This window comes from Anastrepha ludens, chromosome 3 (assembly GCF_028408465.1).
Source record: "Anastrepha ludens isolate Willacy chromosome 3, idAnaLude1.1, whole genome shotgun sequence".
NCBI lineage: Eukaryota > Metazoa > Arthropoda > Insecta > Diptera > Tephritidae > Anastrepha > Anastrepha ludens.
In genome coordinates this window covers 78291367-78317675 of record NC_071499.1, presented here as the reverse complement: position 1 = coordinate 78317675, position 26309 = coordinate 78291367, and the positions used below count along the sequence as shown (strand labels likewise).

Sequence of the window (26309 nt, the reverse complement as noted above, 5' to 3'; positions counted from 1 at the left end):
TATCTGCTGTTATATTTCTGTTTGATCCAAAAATTGGAGTAGCTAACTGTAGTACGGATTGTGTAGGTATGGATTGTTGACACCTGGTACGATCATGCTGTTTCCCAGTATATATGAAAGCATTTTATAAATAGTGAGTCTTAGCATCACATAGGCATAATAGTTTGATGCCATATTTAGCTGGCTTTGATTTCATGTAAACCCGGAACAAACATCGGCCTCGAAATGGACATAACATTTCGTCAATGATTATATATTCCGAACAACTGTAATTCTTCTGACAATTTTCTATAAATCTGTCAAACACTTCAGAAATCAATGCCGCCCGATTTACAGTCTTTCGTTCCTCCCTTGATGCAATATCATCAAACCGTAGATTTGCCAAAATGAACAAAAATCTTTTCAATGCCATGGTTGTTCTAAAAATTTCGCGACCAGTTCCGTCTGTGGCCCACAAAGATTCTACATCTTCATGTCCAGATTTGAATACTCCGGTCAGTAACATAAGACCTATAAAAGCTTTCATCTCCGTTTCAGAAACATGATTTGTCCAAAACGCCACTGTGGAATACTTTTCTGAACTCTCTGTAATCTTTTCGTTTGTATAGTTAGTTATAATTTGTATAATATTACCATCTATAAGTATATTAGTTCAAATGATTCTTGGGTAGTCATCTCATTTTTTGACGCTGCTGGACCAATCAATCCAGGTCTTTGTCTAACGATGTTATGTTGACGAGTTCGTGAAGCTGCTGGTGGATTTTTAGACCATTTGTATTTACTTTTTCCATAGTAACTGCTCTGACTCGGTCCTGCAACAGGTTCATCTTCACTCTTTGAAGAACATGCTTCAATTTCTGGACCCAGATCCTGACTGCTATCTGAGTCTTGTGTTGGCGGCTCCTCACAATCGCTAATTCCATCATTGTCACTGATTTGTTCTTCTAGATGGCCACCGAGTACTGATTCGGAGTCAGAATCCTCGTTCAGTATTTCTTCTGTAGTCCTATTACTCAAAGGTCTCGCCATCTTAGCAAAATAACTGTAAAACAAACAAATAAGTTAAATAAAATATTTACTAAAAACTTACGGAACTGGTATAGTGGGGTCCGCACGGCCCCCGCAACGTACGTAGCTCCGCTCTGGTAAAAGCTTCAGCGCCGAACGTCCGACACCCGCCGCGTGTCGCGACGTAATGAGATTACTCAAAATGGCAGCCGCGTACTATGCGTAGTTTTTAAGAAATTCAAAAATATAAAACGCGTGGGGTCTGCGCGGCCCCCACGATACCAGTTAAGGGTTAAAGCGTTGGTTATTATATTTCCGGAAGCCTCGTACTTTGAGCCTTTGTTGCTTTCGCTTGCAACAGTGGGCGTTTAGCTCGAGCGTGGATCTGAAATAATATTAGATGATACTTCTCTGCCTAGCAAGTATGATAATATTTTATCTTCGTTGCTGGCTAATCCATAGTAGTAGAACTTGTTGCAATTTAACTAATATTAGAAACAATTTTAGATTATGGTGAACAATGTCTTCTTTTATCTACATATATACCGAAAAGAGAAAGGCACCCCCATGTGCAACAATTGACTTTCGACTTTACCAAAATTTTAGAAATCAAATAGTTTTGACAAAAGATAAAAGTTATTTAGTAACAAGATGGGAAAACTCCTACTGAAGAGCCGTCGTAGTTTCTGGCGGAAAGTAATACGTTCGAAGATGAAGGTAACGCCGTAGAGTTCGTTGTCCACTCTGTAGCACGCAACTCCGCACTATTTCTGCGGTTTTGGTATAGTAAAGATCGTCAGTTTATCGGTTATGGTGATGACCAGGACAGACATTTTTAGGGCTTGGTCGAATTACTACAGAACGCCATAGATATTGTGTTGTAGGTATTGTCAAATGAAATGTGGTTTGGATTTCAATCCTGCAAATAACTTAATGCTTAAACGGCATAACACTGGTAATCTCATACAAGGGTAAGTACTTGGGCGTTATATTGCATGGAAAACTTTTCTGCAATGCAACGCCGTGTTGCGAACCAGACGAAGTGTTTTCTCGGTTTTGTATCATAAGTGGTCCATAAGATTCTTGAGTACATCTATATATGCTACTTTAAAAAATATTTCTAAATATTGTACAAATATTTTCGCAATTTGTACTTTGAATGATAGTTTGCCTTTCATTAACTGGTTGTAGTGTATTCAATTTCCTTCCAAGCTCCCAAACAAAACCCTATCTGCACCTGCGAAATTTTCGAATAGTAGATATTTTCCATACCACACATACAATGGCAAACTTTTGTATTTATATGCTCGTATATTCTTCCTAAAGTTTTTCTAAAAATGAAACACTTGATTTAGTTTTGTATATTCGTATATTATTATAGTTTTAGAAATAAATTATAATTTTATTTGCTGGAATGGTCTGCTTAAGTGATTCGTCGTCTTCTGATTCTCGATTATGAACAAGCCTTGTAAATATTTTTAGTTCGTACAATCTTCTTTACTGGACAGTTCGATGGACACTTGCATTTGGAAACAAAAAATCCATTGGTTTGCATGACTACAGCCGCCAAAATAGCGAACAAAAATAGTTTTACTGCGAGCATAGCTTTATTGTTAGAAGGCTAGAAGTTTAAAGATTGTTAATTGGTGAATTGCAACTGGTGCCTTTTCAAATTTTGCGAACCGTATTTATAGGAACATATTCAAAATATTATATAATTAAAACAGATTCTGTTGGGCAAATTGTAGGTGCTTTGTCAACTAAGTTTTGTTTACACAAACGAAATCAACAAAAATTTCACAAAATGCACCAATGAAAAAGTAGGGCAAACTAGTCAAATAGAATGTCATGAAAAAATTTAGTTTTTGTTTACCAGTTGAGGCATGAGTTTTAAATGTTTTGGTTGCCACTTCTAGCAATGTCAGCTTAGTAAATTAGATTAACTTCCGTACAGACATAAGACCTACAATTTTGAGAATAGTTGAGAGTTCGATGGCCATGTCATACAAGGTTGAAATGAATATGGGATGCCAGATGACGCAGAGATCGCGAGCTTTAAGGATTATTCGATTTATGATCTGAAATACATATGCAGCTCCACATATGTGTGTCCAGGAGTACCCGGGAAAATGCCCGGAAGGACAGAAAAAGAAGGTTTTTCTAAAAGCGGTCACATCTCCGTAGATAATAGCAAACCTACGAGTGTACATATTTGTGCATTGAATACCTCCTCATAAAAAACCATTCGAAGTTCGGGGGCGGTATGAAAAACATCCAGACGTATACCAAAAATAAGAGAAGCAGCGCGGCCAAATAACCAACAAATTATGTGCATCAAGCACAAATATAAAGAAATAAGTAACCTGTTGGGAGAATTTGGTGTCAAGAAATGTGTGATTTCTCCAATATCAAATGCTGAATACCTATATATCAGAGTTGTACTCAAAACGGCGTATTATTAAACATTTATTACGGCACCAAGGACGTTACTAAAAGGTATTAAAAAAAAAAAAAAATACATTTCGCAATGTACTAAGACCTCGTGAAAATAAATATTAACTTGAGTTTTGAGGGATAATGTCATAACAAAATGCAACCTATTATTTACTGGCATCTAGTAAAGGGACACTCACGCCATCAAAATGAAGCCTAGATAAACTGGATGCTTTGATTCCCAAGCAAATTAGTAAAATGTTCTCTCTTATCTCTAAATTATGTCATTATGCCTTACCTCAGTAATATGGAATGCCAATGGACTTAGTAGTCACAAATTCGAAGTTGAATTATTCAGGCATACTACGGATCTCAGAAACCCACTTGAAAAATAAAACATTTTTTTTAATAAGAGAATATGACTTTGTCATCTCAAATCATCCTGATGGTAAAGCTCACAGTGACTGTGCTATTCTTATTAAATAAAATTAAAACACGCTATACTAGAACCTACTGCTACCCCTACGATAAAAGCTTATTCAGTTAAAACCCCAACCCCACCTACTGGCCCACTTATTCGCTGGATTTGGCTCAAATCGTCTTCAAATATATTATAGCTATGCTCTAAGTTCAAATCAATCTGCACGTTTCATTCATTTTAATACACCGGCTTTTCTCTTTGTTTTAGAAAGTCGCCCATCTCTTCAATGCATTTACTTCTAATAAATCCATGAGGATTTTGTGATGGATCATTAGGCTTTCATTGCCGAAGTCTTTGTATGTGTTTTTTATAGAGCCGCCATAGCCGCAATCTCTCACAGCGAATATTAACTAAAAAACTTACGTAGTTGACTTTAAAGCGAAGCTATTCCATGTCAAGTGATCCACGTATTTTGGTCATGGTCTGCGATTTTCTGCAAATTGTTCTATTTGGGGATTTGATTAAACTGCAAAAATGTGGAACAATTTAAAAACTTCATGGCTGTGGGATAACAATTTCTCGAAGAAGTTGAAAGTGCCAAAAATTAATTAGCCATTAAGCACTTGAAATACCCATGTTTAATTCTGTGTATAGCCTCCCCAATATATATGTGAATGCCTCCAAGGAAGCCTCACATGAAACACCCAACGTATAAAGACAACATTAGAAAATATAAGACAGTCGAATGTAACAAAATGAACAACGAGTGTGCAAATCAAATGGCGAAAGAACTGACCGTAGCATCCACCGCATACTAAAAAATGATCTCAAAGTCAAACCTTACAAGATCCAAAAAGCGCACGATCTCACGCTAAAGCAGCAAAAAATCAGACTTGAGAGAGCGAAAAAGTTGCTTCGTTTGGCCGAAAGCGGCCAATTTCCGAACATTCTGTTCTCTGACGAGAAAATTTTTAAAATTGAGCAGTTCGAAAACTCCCAAAACGATAGGGTGTATTTGACCGCTGTTACCGCAGATGGGCGCTCTCCAATCGTTTTCATCGAGCCTGCCGTCGAGGTAAATGTGAAGTGTTATCGGGAAAGTATTCTCGAGATTGACTTGAAGCCGTGGAGTGAGAAACATTTCGGTGTCAGACCATGGACGTTTCAAGAGGACTCTACACCGTTTCATAAAGCTAGATTGAACTAAGAATGGCTAAAAAGCAAAGTTCCGAACTTCGTAGCGTCCACACAATGGCTCCCAATTTCACCAGACGCGAGTCCGATGGATTATTCTCTTTGAGCCATTTTGGAGAGCAAGGTCCGAACGAAACGATTCACGCTGGAAAGCGCCCATTGTCCGCGAGTAGGCCAAAATACCTGCAAGTCACATTCGGGCAGCTTGCGATTCGTTTCTGGACCGTCTCAAGGCCATAGTGAAGGCAAAAGGTGGTCATATCGAGAAAAAAGTAAATTGATTTTTAATTTTGTATTATTTTCACACATTTCTTACTTTGTATTGAATAAAAATATGTAATTTTCCAAACCAAATGTATGGCCTTTTTAATTGGTTATCCTTCGAGTGCCGTGCTGTACTATTAATATTTTGCCCACGGGCCTTTAGCCTTAATAATGCTATTTATACATCTTGGCATGCTCTCGACCACTTTTTCAATAGTTGAGTGTGGAAGATCACGCCATTCCTTTTGAACTCTTGACCATAGTTCGACGATGTTATTTGGGGTAATTTCGCAAAATCCTAGCCCTTTCTTTAGAATAGATCTAACGGTATAGTCACTGATAACCATCATTTCGCTCATCTAACAGTAGGCGGAGAAAACATGCTGTTTTGACGTGTTGGGGTCAGAGGGAGAGATGTTAGGTGAGTAGGTTTAAGAGGGAATGTGAATAGGTTAGTAACCTAAGGGGTACCTTCATATGCCAGGCATATATTGAGTATGTTGGAATCGATGCTGGATGAGTAGAACACAATACATACAATATACAGAACGTAATGGAGCCAAAGTTACGATGAGCCTTTGTCTTTTGCGCCACATCTTATATATAAAAATAAATGGTTGTCCGTATGTCAGCGATGAACTCAAAAACTACTGGAACGATTATTATAAAAATTGGTATATATAAAGGTTTGCAGAATATGCTCGTTGCTAAAATTTTTAATGTCACAATGTTTTCGAAATAAACAAAATCAATAAAATCGTTTAGAATGACTTGAAAATTTGTGTACTGATTTTTCTTTAAGGTTATTTTTATTAATTTTTTTTATTTTAGTTGTTGGCGTAGCAACGCGAGCCGGGTACAACTAGTGCAAATATAAATAAAAAATTATAAAAATCAAATCATGTGGCATTTTCCTGGAAATTCAAAGGGCTTAATTTTGTTTTTCACCTCATAAATTTTCTTTTGCTCGATACTCATTTAGGAGTCGTTTTCCCTGCTTTATGACTTTAAGATAAATAGACTTGGCACCCTTCATTTTGCAATTACGCCATATATCTTTCGTATGGGATTTTTGACTAACTTGAATAGAAATTACGATACTAAGAATGCGGTGCAGAGATAAACTTGACAAATCAAGGCGAATTCATTACAGTTGGTGGCACTAGACAAACATCTATGTTTGGCACATTAGAATTCACAGCAAAAGGAAGTAGAAAAGAAAATGGCGAACTACGTTGAGCAGTCGTCATGCATTCGATGATGGTGCGAATCAAACAGTTTTCCTTCATTTAATATTTTGTTGATACAGTAAAAGAGCAAATCAGCTGGTCTACTGATATCACCTGTAATAGATTCGCCATGTAAGAAATGAAGTTAAGTCATAAAGTAATCGACAGAAAAATCGTTAGTAATCGTATAATACAAGGTGGCGCAAAATTAATCACCCTATCGGAAATTTTCTAATTTTTGCAATTGGCGTCGTACGTCCATCGTCTTTGACACTAGTGAACAATACAGCTGAACTAGACAGCTTTTTGTATAATAAATATATACCTAAATAAAGTTTCCGTCACTTAAAATATTTTTTTTTTATTTAGTAAAAAGCTATCCAAAAACAATGGGATGATTAATTTTGTATTTGTCTTCATAATTTGCAAATGGCATGATGCCAAGCCATTTTCCTTTGATCGTGAATTGCGCTATTATATTTAAGAGGAAAGAAACTTTATAAAAGCGAAGTTATTTTGCTATGAAAACGTGTATTTGGATAACAACAGGAAGAAAGTATTGCTTTTCACTTAGACAATGTTTGTTAAGAAAACAAGACGCATTAGTACTCATAGCACCCGAGTCGCCTTCACAATGGCGCAGTAAGCGCCAACAATTTTCGCATTGCTTGCTCTTATGCGAAGAACACTTACTATTCAAATATGAACTAAATAATACAATTAATTTTGCAAATACGAATTTATGAAATAGAGGCCAAATTGAGGTTTGCTCTGAATGGAAGAGAATGGGTTCATTGCCAAATAATCCCCTTTCGTGTACAACAGTAAAGTCAGGATTTAAAAAACCTCTTTTCAGTAGATTCTGACAGATTAAGAGACAAAGATTAACCCCTAGAACTTTGACTATAACTCAGCGCCTATAATGAGTTTAAGGGAATTTGAGTGTATGGATAAGCATAGTAGTCCATATATGTACATTAGACCCTTTTCAAATCTCATTAAATCCCGAAAAAGTTGTTGTTTAGCGCAGCTCTCAGATCGGAGACGTTATCGCCCCCATAATTCATGGTGCAATCGGCAATAATGTTTCTATGGTTTCCTCTCGGAATTTTGTGGGTGAGTATTTAGCCGCACAGCAAACGTTTTTAATAAAATCAAAATGTTATTTGTTGCCAAATTTTAAGAACCTCCTTTACCAAAAATAAATTACATCAACTAAACGGATTTTTCACTAAAATCCCTATCATCTAAATAAGTGAGAGTGAATATCATCAATTGAAAACCACAAATTTTTTATAGAAAATTTTGGCACTTAAAAGTTTAGGGAACCGCTAGTGAACCTTTCCGGCACTCGAAGTGTAACCAATTAAAAAGGTCATAAATTTAGTTTGGAAAATTACTTCTTTTCAATTCAAAGTAAAAAATGTGGCAAAATAATACACAATTAAGATAAACTTAGTTTTGCTCGATATGACCACCTTTTGCCTTCACTATGGCCTTGAGGCGGTCCAGAAACGAATCGTAAGCTGCCCGAATGTGACTTGCAGGCATTTTGGCCCACTTGCGGTGCAGACCTTGCTCTCCAAAATGGCCCAATGAGAACAATGCATCGGATTCGAGTCTGATGAACTTTAGAGCCATTATATGGACGTTATGAAGTTCAGAACGATGTTTTTTAGCTATGCTTGGCCTGTTGAAACGTCCATGGTCTGCCACAAAAATGTTCCTCAGTCCACGGCTTCAAAGCAACCTCCACAATACTTTCCCGATAATATTTCGTATTTACCTTGATGCATTTACCAGGCTCGATGAAAACGATTGGAAATCACCCCTCTGCGGTTCCAGCGGCCCAAACCATTACCCGTGGCTCCTGGTGTCCAGTCGATGACTCAAATTCTCGTATGAACGGTTGGTTGGGAGTTTACGAATTGCTCAATTTGAAAAATTTTCTCGTCACAAAACACAATGTTCGGAAATTGACCAATTGGCCAAGCGAAACAACTCCTTCACTCTCTCAAGTCTGACTTATGGCTGCTTTGGTGTGACATCATGCGCCTTTTGAATCTCATAAGGCTTGACCCTGAGATCATTTTTCAGTATGCGGCGGATGCTGCGGACAGATAGTTTTAGGTCTTTCGCCATTTGATTGGCACTTCGTCGGTGGAAATATATATTCACCCAAAGAAACTATTTGAAAGATACGAGTATTACACGAGAATTTGAAAATGATAAAGGTTTGCACAAAGGGGATATCACACCTATTCAATCAATGATGATAGATCGGAAGGTGTCATTATGCGAAGCAAAATTGTGAGAGTGAATTCGGCTGCCACGTCATTGGGGATTAGGCAGCAGAATTCTGTTCGCTCATTTCCCACGTATTCTCACGCCCGCCCACTCAGTTGTTGTTCTGGCGGGAAAAAAGTAATATGAGAGGAGCCTGCGCTGAGTTTTTTGAATGTCATCAACACAATATCAGATTTTGCCGACCTTTGTCGTAAACAAACCGCTGTCACATCAAATCAGCTGATATTTTACATCTTAATGGTTACATCTTCTGAATTGTTTTCACAATGGCCACAATGATTCATAGAGCTCCGACTTGACGACTTTTTTTAATACTCAAAACTCACATGCACCCCTGGGAGGGGAATAAAATATTATTTGTAACTTAATTTGTTCATGTTTTATTGACAAATTTACAAAATTTTAGCATTATTGGCATATTTTACTCGACGATACTTTGAGTAAAGCCAACCGATTCATTATAATTGAGTCGTTTAATACCGAAGGAAATAAAAAACGTGGTGACTCTCTTACATGCGATTTTCTTACTCTGATATTAGTGGGTTATATTTCGATCCTCAGAAATTCCCGTAGAAACTTCGTAGAGCAAAATATTTGCTTTACTTGAGAATCAGATTTTCTTTCAAACTTGCCAACAAGTGCTGTTTTTTGATTAAGTAGGTAAAGGAGAAGTTATGTGTTGAGAAACCTATTTTTTAAGTAGGTCTTATTCTAGTATCATACATATACATTTATAACGCGCAAGCATGAACGATGACACCATCCAATGACTGGCTCTTGGAGCATTTGATAGACAATTTCTACGGTAGAGTCATAAATTGTATGAGCATTACAACGGCACAGACATAGTAAATCGAATAAAAATCCAGTTGTGAAAGTACTTGAAAAAGATGTAGAAAAATTAATCACCCTGTTGGGAGATTTACAATTTTTGCAAATGGCATCGTATTCCAACCAGATTTATCATTTCCATCGCTCAAAATCATTCCTTTTTATTTAGTAAAAAAGCTATTCAAAAAACAAAATTGAATGATGATTAATTTTATGCCACCAAACCAAAATCATCGTGCAGGACAACTGAAGTTTTAACCGAAAAAGCATACTTTCTAGTCAGCTACCAAAAATCGGAGACTGGAAACTCGTCCTTTTCGGTTCACTCCATCCACATCTATCACATCCGAAAACATCTTGCACAATCGGGATGAGGGACAACGCAAACTTTACGGAAGTCTAGAAAGTACGCCTTTTTAGCTCTCAGCTACGAGGAATCGGAGACTGGGAACCCTAGCTCCCTCCATTCATTCACTTCCAGCCCATTCCTTTCCGATTTAATCATATATGTACATATACATATCTTTCATTTGAGTAAATAATTGTTTTCTTAGCACTAGTAAGGAAACACTTTCTTTTTTGATTGGGACAGACTAGCCAGTACAGCACTCAGACATATAAAGCCCATTGTAATGCGCTCGGATTCCCGTTTTAATTATCGTTAAATCTACCCTACCTCCGAAAAAATCTGAAGAGATCTTGTGGTGCCAAGGAGCCAAGATGGTCGTTTCTTAACATATCAGTGCCAAATATTTCAAGCCTGATTCGACCGAAGACCGGGCAGACGCACAGAAAGTGGTCTGCCGTCTCATCCTCGTCTCCACATGCTGGGCAGAGTACATTGTCTGAGGTGCTTCGCCCATAGAAAGTGGCCCGTCATTGCAATGTCGGTCGGACATAACAGGTAACATCATTTTATCCCGAAACACATCTCTCTGGTACATAAAATTTGTAAACTTATTGTTATTTCCTTATACAAGAAAGATTCACTAAATAAAATCTAGGCTAAGAGGCCATTTAGAAGAAGAACCAAATAGGTACATATTCGTACATATAATATCCATCTTTTATATTTATTTCCTTATAACATATGTATGTATATTCATAAGCATATATATTTCAAATAAATATGCGATAAACCACAAATATCATGATCCCTACGCCATCTGAGGAATTCATTCCTATCTTGTTTTGTTGCCATCCAATTCCGAGCTATCTACAAAATTGTATATCATAAGCTATAGGCGAAATTAATTAAAAAAAAACTATAGCGAAATATCTACCGAGCAGGCGAAACTGAAGGTAACAACAAAAACATTTAAAACTCATGCCTCAACTGGTAAACAAAAACTAAATGTTTTCATGACATTCTATTTGACTAGTTTGCCCTACTTTTCCATTGGTGAATTTTGTGAAATTTTTGTTGATTTCGTTTGTGTAAGCAAAACTCAGTTGACAAAGCACCTACAATTTACCCAACAGAATCTGTTTTAATTATATAATATTTTGAATATGTTCCTATAAATACGGTTCGCAAAATTTGAAAAGGCATCAGTTGCACTTCACCAATTAACAATCTTTAAACTTCTAGCCTTCTAGCAATAAAACTATGCTCGCAATTAAACTATTTTGGTTTGCCGTTTTGGCGGCTGTAATCTTCCAAGCCAATGGATTTTTTATTTTCGAGAAATGTTCGTGTAAGCGTGCCGAATGCACACCAAAGAAAATTGTAAATCGTAAAGTAATGCATCCTTGTGCTACTACCCCAACGACATCTACAACATCTACTACATCGAGTACATCGAGTACATCGAGTACATCGAGTACATCGACTACATCCACAACTTCCACAACTTCCACAACTTCCACAACTTCCACAACTTCCACAACTTCCACAACCTCAACCTCAACCACAACTACAACCACAACCACACCAGCGCCACCTGCCGGTCGCAAATAGACGGTCTTTTCGGTAGTCCATTCAACCAGGTCCAATGAGAATTCTATATATACATATAATAAGACGATAATTCACCTTTATATAATATTAATATTAATATATCAAATAAAATAAAATAAAGTGTTTTAATTTTGAAAATTTTAGGAAGAATTATCACATATGTATGTAGATGCATATCAATTTGAGTGCGGATTGTGTGTGATATAGAGGATAGTATTCGAAAGCAACTTTTCGCCAAAAACCTCTACATCAATAAAGATTAACAGGAGATATGTAACTGTACCTAAAATGTCCAAAAGCCGCTAAGTCTACTTGAAGCAACATTTGAAATATGCTTTAAAAGAGGTTTATAAACAAACAGTGTTAGGTCTCGATGATATGCTATGCGCCAACACATAAAGGGATTACTATTATTACTATTTAAACTTACAATAGACTGAAAACTTAATAATATCTACAGCAATATCGCTTCAAGGCCATGGGATCATTATAACGTACAATATACGTATACCATATAGCAAACATTTCATATGTAGGTCGGTAGGTTCGATGGCAAGAGTACCCCAGGTACACTACAAATAGCACTTACGTGCCGTTTTGATACCATAATGGTGACTACTACCTGCGAAAAATTTAGGGAAGAGAAACCATCTACAGCCATCCAGTGCTGTTGATGTAGTGGAGGAGATAAAAGGAATCTTGGCTGAAGAATTTCCTCAGGCCATCCCCAAAGGGTACGCTAAGGAATCTCAAGCGCCTAGCCGCCAGAGTCGAACATTTGCAAAGAAAGTGTTCAACAGTCTCTTTCTCTGCAAAATTCCCACAGCATCTGCAATAGGGGCTGTATGAAATAAACTTCTCCGCATGAGTACCGATCACCCAGTGACCAGTGAACACCGCTATGAATTTGGAGATTGAATTGCAGGCGGTGTCCATCACCTTAAGCGTTCTGTTTCTGTCATATGAAGGCCATAGAGCTTTTGAGATAGCAGACGACGAGACAGACCTCCATCTGTCTTGCGTTTTTTTGAGAGAGAAATTTCATATGTACTTCAAAGATTTTGTGTAGAACTCTTAATGCTGCATACGGGAGTTTTAATTTTTTCTATGGAAAGCAAATGAAAGAGGTGACCTATTAAAAAAAATATATTTACTTATCAACAGGACAAATTTCACTTCAAAAATGTATCCCTAAATATATGCATATATGCATATGTGCTTACATATGTAAATACAGTCTGTCTAATAGAAGCGACCGCCGTAGCTGATTTCGGAATTTAGAGAGAATACAGGTTGAAACCTCGGTGAAAAACCAAAATTAATTAATTTTAGCTTTGGTATACCGGTTCACCCAACTTCTTCAACTTTCTTAATTATTTTGATGCAGATGCACGAAACATTTTTGGAACATTGCCTCAAACTGTTTTTGATACGCCGCGACTTGTCGTCAATTTAGTCGAGCAGAGAAGTGGCGAATAGAAAAGGTCTGTTGTTGTGGCTTTCACGTGCAAATTTTTCATCAATTTAGCCGAGCCGAGAGACAGCGAGCATATAGGCGAGCGGGACAGGCGCAAAGAAGCATAAACTGAATATTTGAAAAGAAGACACTTCCTATTTTTTATTTGGTTTTATTCCAACTTATGACGTAATCCAGTTGAAAAACTGGCGAAAATAAATTAATGGTTTTCGGAGGGCGCCACCTTTTGTTTTTGTTCAATTACCGCAATTTCCTTTGTTTTTTGCCTCGATTTTTTCGTAAGCTTATCCCTTCAGAAACAAAATTTGTATGAAAACTTCCTCACGCAGTCAGCGTAAGTTTAGGCGTTGCTTATTCTATACTTCAAATGGAAGCCTAAATTATCTTTATCTTATTTCTTTTCTCGTGGTCATGGAATGGAATCATAAATTATCTTTATCTTATTTCTTTTCTCGTCTATAAGGTCATTGTAAATAAAAAAATGATTTGAGTGAAACCTTTCCTAGTGTAAATTGTTATTGTCAAACAGCTGATAAACAAATTTTACACAAATATTCCGCATGTATACACGCGATCTGTAAACTGAAACTGAAATTGCTCAATTAAAGTCGAGTCCGACCGCTACGTCATGTCGTGTCGTGCAGGCTACGTGATAGGCTGGTCCATATGACATGTGCTGGATTAACAGGTGGAGTGTTCGACGTGATTAATGAAGATAGGGGTCTATGTCTTATAGTTAAACCCCTTAATACATATATAATTTTATTTTTATTCATTTCTGCCATCTGCCGTCTGAATTAAGTGCAATAAAGCAACTTATATTTCATATATTCACCTATTTGCCGAATTTGCATTTCCCGCACTTGCCAAATAAACGGTAAACAATTCCAAAGAATTATTCACCGTGCTAATATGCAACATAGACAAAATTTAAACAATAAATAATAATGTAACTTTAAGTCTTGGTTCAGTCTTTTGTCAGTCTTTTCACAGCCTTCTTGTAACGTAATACTGAATAATTAGTTGTTAAGTTGTTTTAAATAAATATTTTTTTTTTATTGTATAAACTAAAGTAAATAGACTTTAATTTCTATGCTGGCATTATAGAGAGAGTAGGTCGACTGAAGCTCATCCATTTAGACTATTCAGACAAATAGTTTCCCTGAAACCTTCGACGGAGGTCTTTCAGCACTTAACGAAAAATTTTAGCTTAAATAATAAATTGTCGGCTTCTGAAAACGGTCGCGATAATAAGTGCAAAAAATTTAAGAGTCCATCCGATGATGTTATTATGGTTCGAATCCAAAGCATACTCGTATTAATTAGTTTTTTTCCCCACTTGTTTCCAAGTAAGTGAAAGAGCCATCGAAACCTCCTTCAACCACTTTTTCATAGTTCTTGACCACCTTCGAAATCTTCAAAAGGCAGCTAAAAACATTGCCAAGAACCCGGTTATAGTTCCTCTAAGAAAATAAATTTGTGTCGAGCCAGAAAACTGAATGCAAAATATTATTCAAGAATACTCGTATGTATATTTTATTAAAATGTTAGAGGTGTGAATAATACATTTATTGATTTATATTTAAAAAACATACGTTGCCATTTTAGTACACTTTCCTTTCCATGTGAACTATCGATATAGATAACTATGGTTTGACAGCTGAGAATGGCAAACTGTGTCGACATTTCTATACAGTAAGGTTCGGCGGCCGCCGTAGCCGAATGAGTTGGTGCGTGACTACCATTCGGAATTCAGAGAGAACGTAGGTTCGAATCTCGGTGAAAGACCAAAATTAAGAAAAAGTTTTTTCTAACTGCTTTCACCCCTCGGCAGGCAATGGCAAACCTCCGAATGTATTTCTGCCATGAAAAAGCTCCTTATAAAAAATATCTGCTGTTCGGATTGAAACTGTAAGTCCCTCCATTTGTGGAACAATATCAAGACGCATGCCACAAATAGGAGGAGGACCTCCACCAAACACCCAGAAAGATGCACACGCACACTACATATATACATATGTAACGGGTGATTTTGTAGCTATTATCTTTTTAAGCAGTTGGTTTAAACAGCTGACGCACGTTTCGTGTTTTGTTTCAATGTCAAACATCTTCAGTTTGGTCTATAATTTAACCACGAATCGTCTTACAAACGAACAACGCTTGCAAATCATTGAATTTTATTATAAAAATGCGTGTTCTATTAAGAAAGTTTATCGCGCGCTTCTTTCATTTTATGGTCAGTTTAATCGACCCACTGAATCGGCTATTCGAGCTATTGTGACTAAATTTAGAACCAAATTTACATTACTGGACATCAAACCACCAACACGCTGACGTAGAGTGCGAACTGAAGAAAATATCGCAGCTGTATCGGCCAGTGTTCATGATGACCATCAATTACACAGTCCTGCGAGGGTGAGTTTCTAGAATGGCTGTACTTGTTTCTTGTAGTTTTTTATGCGCTGAAAACGAATCTGACCTTCAAAATGCTCCATCACGTCAGGATTTTTGGTAAATGAAGCCTGAAAGGTCAAAAAATGGCCATTTTAGCCATTTTTGATAATTTTTTTTGGGATAGAAATTTTTTTTTTTTTCAATTTTCAACGAAAAGTTTGCATAGTACAACTCTTTAGCTTTAAAACCCATTTTTTAAAATTATTGTACGATTTTTTAAAAAAAAGTTATGACATTTTGAAATTAACAGTTTCAGTTACGTATACGTTGGGTATAACGTCTATTGGCGTAACTGAAACTGTTAATTTCAAAATGTCATAACTTTTTTTTTTAAAAATCGTACAATAATTTAAAAAAATGGGTTTTAAAGCTAAAGAGTTGTACTATGCGACCTTTTCGTCGAAAATTGAAAAAAAAATTTTCTATCCCAAAAAAAATTATCAAAAATGGCTAAAATGGCCATTTTTTGACCTTTTAGGCTTCATTTACCAAAAATCCTGACGTGATGGAGCATTTTGAAGGTCAGACTCGTTTTCAGCACATAAAAAACTACAAGAAACAAGTACAGCCATTCTAGAAACTGAAAAAAGTTAAATTTCGCAGGCCTGTGTTATCGATTCGTCGCCGTTCGCAGCAATTGGGCCTCTGTTACTCAACATCGTGGAAAATTTTGCGAAAGGGTTTAGGTGTGAAGCCTTTCAAAATACAGCTGGTGCAAGAATTGAAGCCGAACGACCTACCGCAACGCAGAATTTTTGGGGAAAGGGCTCCCGGAAAGTTGGCCGAGGATCCACTTTTTTATCGAAAAATTGTGTTCAGCGACGGAGCTCATTTTTGGATCAATGGGAACGTAAATAAGCAGAATTGTCGATTTAGGAGTGAAGATCAGCCAGAAGAATTGCAAGAGCTACTAATTTATCCAGAAAAGGTCACAGTTTGGTGCGGCTTATGGGCTGGAGGTATCATTGGCCCGTACTTCTTCAAAGATGCTGCGAATCGTAACGTAACTGTGAATGGTGAGTGGTACCGTGAAATGATATCCAACTTTTTTTTTGCCCAAAATGCAAGAGCTTGACTTGCATGACATGTTGGTTCAGCAAGACGATGCCACATGCCACACAGCACGCGTAACAATGGACTTGTTGTGAGCCGAGTTCGATGAACATTTCATTTCACGTTCGGGACCTGTCAATTGGCCACCCAGATCATGCGATATAACGCCTTTAGATTATTTTTTGTGGGGCTATGTTAAAGCTCATGTCTATTCAGACAAGCCGGCTTCAATTAACGCATTGGAAGACAACATTAAAGCATTTATATGTGAGATACCGGCCGAAACATTGGAAAGAGTATACCAAAATTGGACTAAGCGGATGGACCATTTGAAGCGCAGTCGCGGTCAACATTTGGATGAAATAATCTTCAAACATTAAATTATATGGACTGTACTATCGATTTAAATAAAAATTTCATACATTTTTCGGAATTATACGTGTGTTTTCTTCAAAAACTTTCCTATAGCTCTTGGAAAATCACCCTTTATGTATAAGATTTGACTAGTCATCATAAATCGTTTAACGCCAGAACAACTTTTCCAAATTGTGAAAATTTACTTTGAAAAAAAAAAAAAAAAATCTATTTGCGAAGTTCATAGAGCACTCGCGGCATATGGAAGAAAGAACTTCCGGCGAGCGCTATCGTGGCATGGTGACTGAGGTTTTGTTTCCAAAAATGAAACAGCTTCGGCGGCATTTGATTCCAACAAGGCGGCGCAACTTGTCATACAGCGTGCTTAGCAATCGATTTACTGAACTGGCCAGATGGACTATATAACTGGTAGCCGCGGCAGGCATACGCTGGATATCATATTCAAAAACTAAATACCATGAAATTATCTGAAATTTTATTACAATAAAAAAATTTTTTTAGCTACATAATGTTTTATCATTTCAATTACTCAAGCTCTTAAAAAACACCCCATACATGGGAATAATTGTTTGTACAAAATCGTTGGTGGTGTTAGGGTTAGCGTTTCTTTTATAGAATTAAGAGCTTCTCTTAATATTTGTGGTTTGTGTCTTGATTTTTTTCGCACAAATGAAGAGATCTACTGTTTTATGCCGCCTCTGATTGAGAGATGGGCTTTTATGAGGAGCTTTTCATGGAAGAAATACACTCAAAAATTTTTCATTGCCTGACGAGAAGCGACCTCTATCCGAAAAAACTTGTTCTATAATTTGGTGTCTCATGCCCGAAATTTCGGCCTCGGATCCTGCAGAATGGTAGCCATGCACCAACCCATTTTGCCACATCGAACGCTGCAGCATATGTCCTTATTAAAAACTGTTAGTATGACTCTTCAAACTTTTCTCTGTGGTGGCTTCACTTCAAAAAAATATCGTGGCATATTCTTGACAGAGACTGTCTATATGTCAGTTCCTCTCCGATTGTGTTACAATGAGCTTTTAAACGCAATGCCTGAACTGTGACTTAACCAAACTCCTACGATGGTTGCCTTTTATATATTTTTTTGTGCATTCGCAAAACTACGTGTGATGAACTGTGATTCGATATTTTTATCAAAAAATTTGGTACCTTTAGCATAAGCTTAAATATAATTGTTTGGTTATGCAGAAAGCAGCGCAGTCAGCGCAACCAACATAAACGATGCACTTGCCCTCTCTCATGCACTCTAACACCTGTATGTACATATATAATAGGACTATGAATAAGTTCGTGCGGTTTTTTTTCGAAATTTGAAACTTTATTGACGTAAAATGGTTACAAATTTAATATTCAAAATATTGTCCATCGCTTACTACTACTTTTTCCCATCTTTCTGGCAATTCACGGATTCCCTTTGTGAAAAATTCGGTCGGTTTTGCCGCAATCCACGAATCGATCCATTTTTTGACTTCATCGTAATTACGGAAGTGCTGGTCAGCCAGGCCATGTTGCATCGATCGGAAGAGATAGTAATCGGATGGCGCAAGGTCTGGACTATACGGCGGGTGGGGTAGGACATCCCATTTGAGCGTTTCTAAGTATGTTTTGACCACTTGTGCAACATGTGGCCGAGCATTGTCATGTTGCAAAATAACTTTGTCGTGTCTATCGGCGTATTGCGGCCGTTTTTCTCGCAGTGCTCGGCTCAAGCGCATCAATTGTCGTCGGTAGACATCCCCCGTAATCGTTTCATTCGGTTTCAGTAGCTCATAATACACAACACCCAGCTGGTCCCACCAGATACACAGCATAACCTTCAGGCCATGAATATTCTGCGCCGACGTCGATGTTGAAGCATGGCCAGGGTATCCATACGTTGCCCGACGTTTTGGATTGTCGTAATGGACCCACTTTTCATCGCCAGTCACAATTCGATGCAAAAAACCCTTTCTTTTGTGCCGTTGAAGCAGTTGTTCGCATGCCATAAAACGGCGTTCAACGTCTCTTGGCTTCAATTCATACGGCACCCAATGGCCTACCTTTCGGATCATTCCCATGGCTTTTAAACGTTTGGAAATGGTTGATTGATCAACTCCCAAAGTTTTTGCAACCTCTTCTTGCGTTTGAGCCGGATCTTGATCGAGCAATTCCTCCAATTCGGTATCCATGAACTTTGGCGGCGCACCCTCGCGTTCTTCGTCTTCCAAGCCAAAATCACCACTTTTAAAGCGTGCAAACCACTTCTGGCACGTTCGCTCAGATAGAGCATGCTCACCATAAACTTCCACCAAGATACGATGACTTTCGGCTGCTTTTTTCTTCATATTAAAATAATGAAGAAGAATTCCCCGCAAAAACACATTATTTGGCACGAAATTCGACATTTTCAAGTGTGGTAAAAATATTGTTGTTTACGCTTCAAATAAAAAACTTATACTGACGTTTGTGCCTTACGACAGTAGCTCTCCAATGAATGTTTGGAAATGTGGATCGATGGAATAATAATCAAGTTACGCCATCTGTTGTAAAACCGCACGAACTTATTCATAGTCCTATTACAAACTTTTGTAAATTGCTCTGCGCAGCAATCAAAGCAAGTATATATCTACGCCCAACTGCAGGGCAAAGTCAGTCGCAATTGGATCGTATACCACGTCGCGCAGATTAATTCGAGGCGCCGTGCCGTAATTTTCTATTTACCTTAACTTCGAATATATGTATGTACATGTGTATATAAAATAAATTGTATTTTTTCGGAATAGCGTGTTTTTCTTTTCGTTGAAAGAACAGTTAACGAAAATGCTCGTTGACTACACATTTTGGTGACCCCGACGTGATCGCGATTAATATAATCCTATTTAAATTCTCGTGGAATATATCTATTGAAATAAATAAAACAAAAAATAGTTGAAATAAATAAAATAAAAAATTGTTGAAATAAATAAAATAAAAAATAGTCGAAATAAATAAAATAAAAAATTGTTGAAATAAATAAAATAAAAAATAGTTGAAATAAATAAAACAAAATACAGTTGAAACAAATAAAACAAAAGGCAGTTGAAATAAATAAGACAAAATACAGTTGAAGTGAAGTACAGAAGCACACGTACATAACTAAAGTAGCATATGTACGAACTTAAAAAAAACAATAAAAACACTAACTTCATACGGTATTCCGGTAGTTTTATCTTCCAACCGTATATCCCGCTAACTTCAACCTGCTCATACCGCTAACTTCAAACGGTATATCCCGCTAACTTCAACCTGCTCATACCGCTAACTTCAAACGGTATAAACTGCTAACTTCAACCCGTGCATACAATTTTAATATATATATATATATTATTGTTCGTTAATACATTTTTAATATTTGTATGATGGCAACAAACGAAGCTTCTCGGTTGTCACCTGAGGATATGGTGATTTTTTACAAACGTAAGGCGCAATCAATTTATGCACAAGCGCAATCGATTGAACGGGCAATCGAAGGCGAAAAAATTAATCCATTCACCGAAGTAGATTTAAAGGTACGGTTGGAGTGCCTCGAACATATTTCCAGCACGTTTAACTTGGCTCATGACAGCTTAGAGGAGCTAAATTTTGACGAAATCGGCGGAGCACTGCGTTCAAATTTTGAAGAGCTACTCCTTTTACTTCGGTGTCGTATACGGCGTGAGATTCATAAACGTCAATCTCAAATGCCATCCTGCTCAACCATGCGGCACGATCCGGTTTTGGAAGGGCAAACAGTTGTTTTGCAAAGTCGACCACGTTTGCCTGAGCTCAGACTGCCTACATTCAGTGGAGGATATACGGAATACACAGATTTCTTTTCCTTGTTTTCAACCGTTATAGACAAGGATCCGGACCTCACGGATGTCGAAAAGTTGCAGCACCTACGTTCATATCTGAAGGGTCCAGCTCTGGATGCAATTCGTTCGTTGGAGATGAGTGGCAACAACTACTCTGTGGCTCTAGATTTGCTTAACAAAAGATTTAACAATAAGCGTCTTATTTTTCAGGCACACATCACTGAGATTATGGGCATCAAAAAGGTGGACACTTCTTCAGCGGTGAAGCTTCGTGAATTATCCGACAAGGTAAATGCAAACCAGCGCGCTCTACGCACCATGGGGAATTCGGAGCAAATAGCGGGGTGTATAATCGTACACACTCTTCTGCAAAAAGTCGACAGTATCACGCAGGCAAATTGGGAGGAAGCTGCGCCGTTAGATCTCATACCCTCATGGGAGCAGTTTACAAATTTCCTGGAGAAGCGTTGTCAAAGGCTGGAGAATGTAGAACATTCCATGGCAGCGTATACTCGTGGCTCACAGGTGGGAAAAAATAGTAGAACTATTAACCATGGTAGAAAATCATTTATTGCTACTAACAATACAAACAATTCAACCAATGGCTGTGTTTTTTGCGACAACACATACCATGCTGTATATTCATGCACCCGTTTTTTAAATTTATCTCCACAACTCCGTCTCAAGGAGGTCAAAAGGCTTGCTTTGTGTTTAAACTGCCTCAGAAAAGGCCATCAGCTTCGAACGTGCAATGCTGGTCTATGTCGTACGTGTGGATCCAAGCACCACAGTCTGCTACATATCGACTCCTCTTCTTCACCAATGTCGTCACAAGGTCCTGCATCTTCAGTGCAAGCATCCTCCCAATTAGCACCTCCAAACACCTCTAAGCTTGTTTCAACTTCAGTCGCACACCACACCTTGGCTGCAATCTCACAAACAACGTCAATTGTCACATCTGCTCAGAATCTCAGTCCTGATGTTGTGCTTCTAGCCACTGCTGTCATCAATGTTAAGAACAGCGCAGGTACATGGGTGCCATGTCGTGCACTGCTCGACTCAGGGTCGCAGTTGCATATTATAACGTCTCGTCTTGCTCATCAACTGCAGTTGCGAAAAACCAAGTCATCCACCTACGTATCGGGTCTTGGTAATGCAAACTTCGCCTCTGATGGTTTGACTGTCAATATTACTATTCAGTCTCAAAACTCGGAGTACTCTACCTGCATTACAGCGTTGGTTGCTCCTAACATAACGGACAATCAACCCTCTTTTACTTTGGATATTTCTCATTGGAAAATACCGTCGAACATTTGTTTAGCAGATCGAGGATTTTTCAAGTCGCAACGAATAGACATGCTTATTGGAGCCAGCCTCTTCTATGATCTCTTATGCATTGGACAAATAAAGTTAGCTCACGGTCTACCGTGCCTACAGAAAACTAGGTTAGGATGGGTTGTAACAGGTGGTGAATCGCAGCGGCAAAGGGGAGCGATATTGGCCGCACAGTCATCACTTGACATAGGTTACGAATCCAATGTTCAAATTGATCAACTAGTACGTAGATTTTGGGAGGTTGAAAGTTGCTGTGAATCTGTCGCCACATACTCCAAGGAAGAGCTTGACTGCGAGGCGCATTTTAAGGCCAATTATTTGCGTTTGTCTACAGGGAACTATTCGGTCCGGCTACCAGCAAAAGTGAATACTGATCTCTTGGGCGACTCTTATGAACAAGCGTTTCGTCGTTTTCTTAATCTAGAGCGAAAATTGGACCGCCACCCACAGCGGAAGGCCCAATATGCAGCATTCATACGGGAGTATTTGAATCTAGGACATATGTCACTGGTTACTAAGAACAATCTGCGGTATTGCAAATACTTTCTGCCGCATCACTGTATTTTGAAGGAAGAGAGCACAACTACAAAACTCCGCGTTGTATTCGATGGCTCTGCGGTTTCATCTTCTGGATACTCGTTGAACGACTTGCTTATGAGAGGACCCACCATACAACCTAAGCTGTTCAACACATTGCTTCGGTTTAGAACCTTTCCAATCGCTTTGACGGGTGACATATGTAAGATGTATCGTTGTGTACGAGTCTCAGAGCCCGATAGTTATCTGCAGTGCATCTTGTGGCGTGACTCCCCACAGCAGCCGGTCAACGTCTTTAAACTTGACACAGTCACTTATGGTACAAGACCAGCTTCATTCCTCTCAATTCGTTCGATGCACCAGTTAGCCATTGATGAACAAACTGTCTACCCCATAGGCTCAAAAATATTAAAGCGCGATTTTTATGTCGATGATCTTATTACAGGCGGTGAGTCCATTCAAGAAGTCAAGGAAATTATGAGTCAAACTACAAAGCTGCTGGAAAAAGGAGGATTCAAGTTGAGAAAGTGGTGCTCCAGTAATCCTGAATTGTTGCAGACGATACCACCTGATGATCGAGAAACACTACTTAAGTTCGACGATGGAAGCGATATAACTAAAACACTCGGTTTAACTTGGGATCCTGCATCAGATTGCCTATTGTTCGCGTTCTCACCAATGCAGCCTTCATCAAAACATTGCAAGCGGTCCATTTTGTCAACTATTGCTCGTTTTTATGACCCACTCGGTCTCATCGGCCCTATTATTTCGAAGGCTAAAATCTTTCTTCAACAAATCTGGAAAGAAAGGCTTGACTGGGATGAAAGTTTGCCTTCATCACTACATTCATCGTGGCTTAGTTTGTGTGCAGATTTTGGCCGCATACCGCAAATAAAGTTTCCCCGTTTGTCAATCCAGCAGAATGGCGCCTATGAAATTCATGGTTTTAGTGACGCCAGCATCGAAGCATACGGAGCTTGTCTTTACGTCGTGTCAGTCAGTCAAGGAAGAAACCAGGCGCAACTGCTATGTTCAAAATCTCGTGTAGCGCCCTTAAAAACTCTTACGGTTCCAAGGCTGGAGTTGTGCGGTGCCTCCCTGTTGGCGCAACTCATGCATGAAATAGCTCAAATGAAACTTTTCTCGTGTCGATATTATTGTTGGTCTGATTCGACGGTGGTGTTATCCTGGATCCGCGACGAACCTTCAAGATTTCAAATCTTTACAGCTAATCGCATAGCCACTATACAGGAGTTGACTGCGGGTATGGAATGGCGCTACGTGCCTACGAAGTTTAACCCAGCTGATATTTTATCCAGAGGTGCAACCTCTAACGACCTCATTAACTCATCTCTATGGCTGCATGGACCGGATTTTTTAGCTCAAGATAAAAACAATTGGCCAAACCCTTGCAGTCAAGTCAGTCAACTCCCAGAAATACGCAAAAGGGTGTTATTTGCGACATCTGAGTACGTTGACATAACACTCAGGTGTAAATTCATAAATTCATTTGAAAAATTACAGCATGTTTTTGGTTACATTTATAAGTTCCAAAATCGCTTGCGGCTTTCTGGACTGACTGTTGATTGCATACGCCGTGGCACAAAACTACTCCTGCGCACCATCCAAAGGCTTCACTTCAAAGAGGATCTCAAATGCCTTCGAGCCGGTCAAGATGTGAAGGCATCTAGTTGCATTGCGTCGCTCTCACCATTCATCGATAGTTGTGGATTGCTTCGTGTGGGTGGACGACTGAAAAATTCAGCGCTCGACTTCGAGGCGCAGCATCCAGTCATACTGCCGAGGCGTCATCCTGTCACTCAGGCAATCATTATGCATTTTCATAGGCGCAATTTGCACGCGGGTCCTCGTTCCCTACTAGCATACATTCGGCTGCAGTATTGGCCTATTGGCGGACGAAAAACTGTTTCGAACGTTGTAAGCAAATGCACTCTATGCTTCCGAGCTAAACCGCACTTAGCGGAACATATTATGGCTGATCTTCCGGAAGATAGGGTAAACTCATCTTATGCATTTATGGTCACAGGCGTCGATTATTGTGGACCATTCCATTATAAAAACGAAATACGCAACAAGCAACCCATAAAATGTTACATTTGCATATTCATATGCTTTGCCACGAAAGCTGTGCACCTGGAGCTCGTAGCAGACTTATCAACGAAGGCATTCTTAAATGCACTAAAGCGGTTCATCCTAACGCGTTGTCGCCCCACTCGTATATGGTCGGACAACGCAACCAACTTTGTCGGCGCTAAGAATGAGATGGCAGAATTAAAACGTTTATTCCTGAGCGATAATCATGTGCAAGCAGACTTTGGTGGGCTTTGGGAAGCGGCCGTTAAAACTGCGAAATATCATTTTCATCGCTCGGTGGGCTCGTCATTATTAAACTTCGATGAACTGCGCACACTTATTTGCCACATAGCGGCAATTATTAACTCAAGACCTTTGTTTCCACTTTCAGAGAATCCGGCTGATTTAGACGTTCTAACTCCAGCTCACTTCATTGGCACTGCTCCTATCTCTACTTATGTTGAACCAGATGTCACGAAGATTAACTTTAATCGTTTGGATCAATGGCAGCGCGTATCATACTACCAGCAGATATTTTGGGCACGTTGGCGTGAGGAGTACTTAACTACCTTGCAGCAGCGCTCAAAGTGGCGCACACAGAATTTCGAACTCTGCGTCAACGACATAGTTTTAGTAAAGGACGAAAATCTGCCTCCTCTCAAGTGGCCCCTAGCAAGAGTCACCGAACTAATATATGGATCAGATCGTGTGGCACGTGTCGCTGTACTAAAAACTGCAAATGGAGTCATCCGAAGAGCCATCCGAAAGCTATGCCCATTGCCAAGACAGGATGAGGTTGAAAGCCCGAGTCTTCCAACGGGGGGAGGATGTTTGGTTATGCAGAAAGCAGCGCAGTCAGCGCAACCAACATAAACGATGCACTTGCCCTCTCTCATGCACTCTAACACCTGTATGTACATATATACAAACTTTTGTAAATTGCTCTGCGCAGCAATCAAAGCAAGTATATATCTACGCCCAACTGCAGGGCAAAGTCAGTCGCAATTGGATCGTATACCACGTCGCGCAGATTAATTCGAGGCGCCGTGCCGTAATTTTCTATTTACCTTAACTTCGAATATATGTATGTACATGTGTATATAAAATAAATTGTATTTTTTCGGAATAGCGTGTTTTTCTTTTCGTTGAAAGAACAGTTAACGAAAATGCTCGTTGACTACACAATAATTAAGTCTTCACTAACGAGCTTTATTTGCTTTAAGGAATTCCAACCGCCGAAGATGAAACATCCAATACGAGCCCTCACGTATTGGTTCACGCAAGAGTTTTATGAACACTCAAAAGATCGAATTAATGGGTCATCCGCCTTACAGTCCTCAGTTAGCACTTTTATTCCAATTTTCCGAAACATCAAAAATATAATGCTAGGTCAACGTTTTTCAATGCGTAACGAAGCTGTTGAAGCCTTTAAACAACTTGTCTTGGAGGTATTAACTTCTGAGTGCCATAAGTGCTTCCAAATTGGTTAAAGCGAATGCAAAAGTGT

General features: G+C 38.7%; 1 protein-coding gene across 1 annotated transcript; it reads left to right on the top strand.

Annotated features, from left to right (window-relative positions):
* Positions 1-20401: 20401 nt before the first annotated feature.
* LOC128857566 (uncharacterized) lies at positions 20402-25675 on the top strand. The gene is made up of 2 exons (XM_054093318.1): positions 20402-24127; positions 24233-25675. Exons 1-2 carry the CDS (start codon positions 20402-20404, stop codon positions 25673-25675), a joined length of 5169 nt encoding a protein of 1722 aa, XP_053949293.1.
* The last annotated feature ends 634 nt before the right edge of the window (positions 25676-26309 follow it).

Coding starts and splice junctions, on each gene's coding strand:
- LOC128857566 (XM_054093318.1), top strand. CDS start 20,402: ATGGCAACAAACGAAGCTTCTCGGTTGTCACCTGAGGATATGGTGATT. Junction 24,128..24,232: donor GGCCAAACCCTTGCAGTCAA/GTCAGTCAACTC, acceptor GAAAAATTACAG/CATGTTTTTGGTTACATTTA.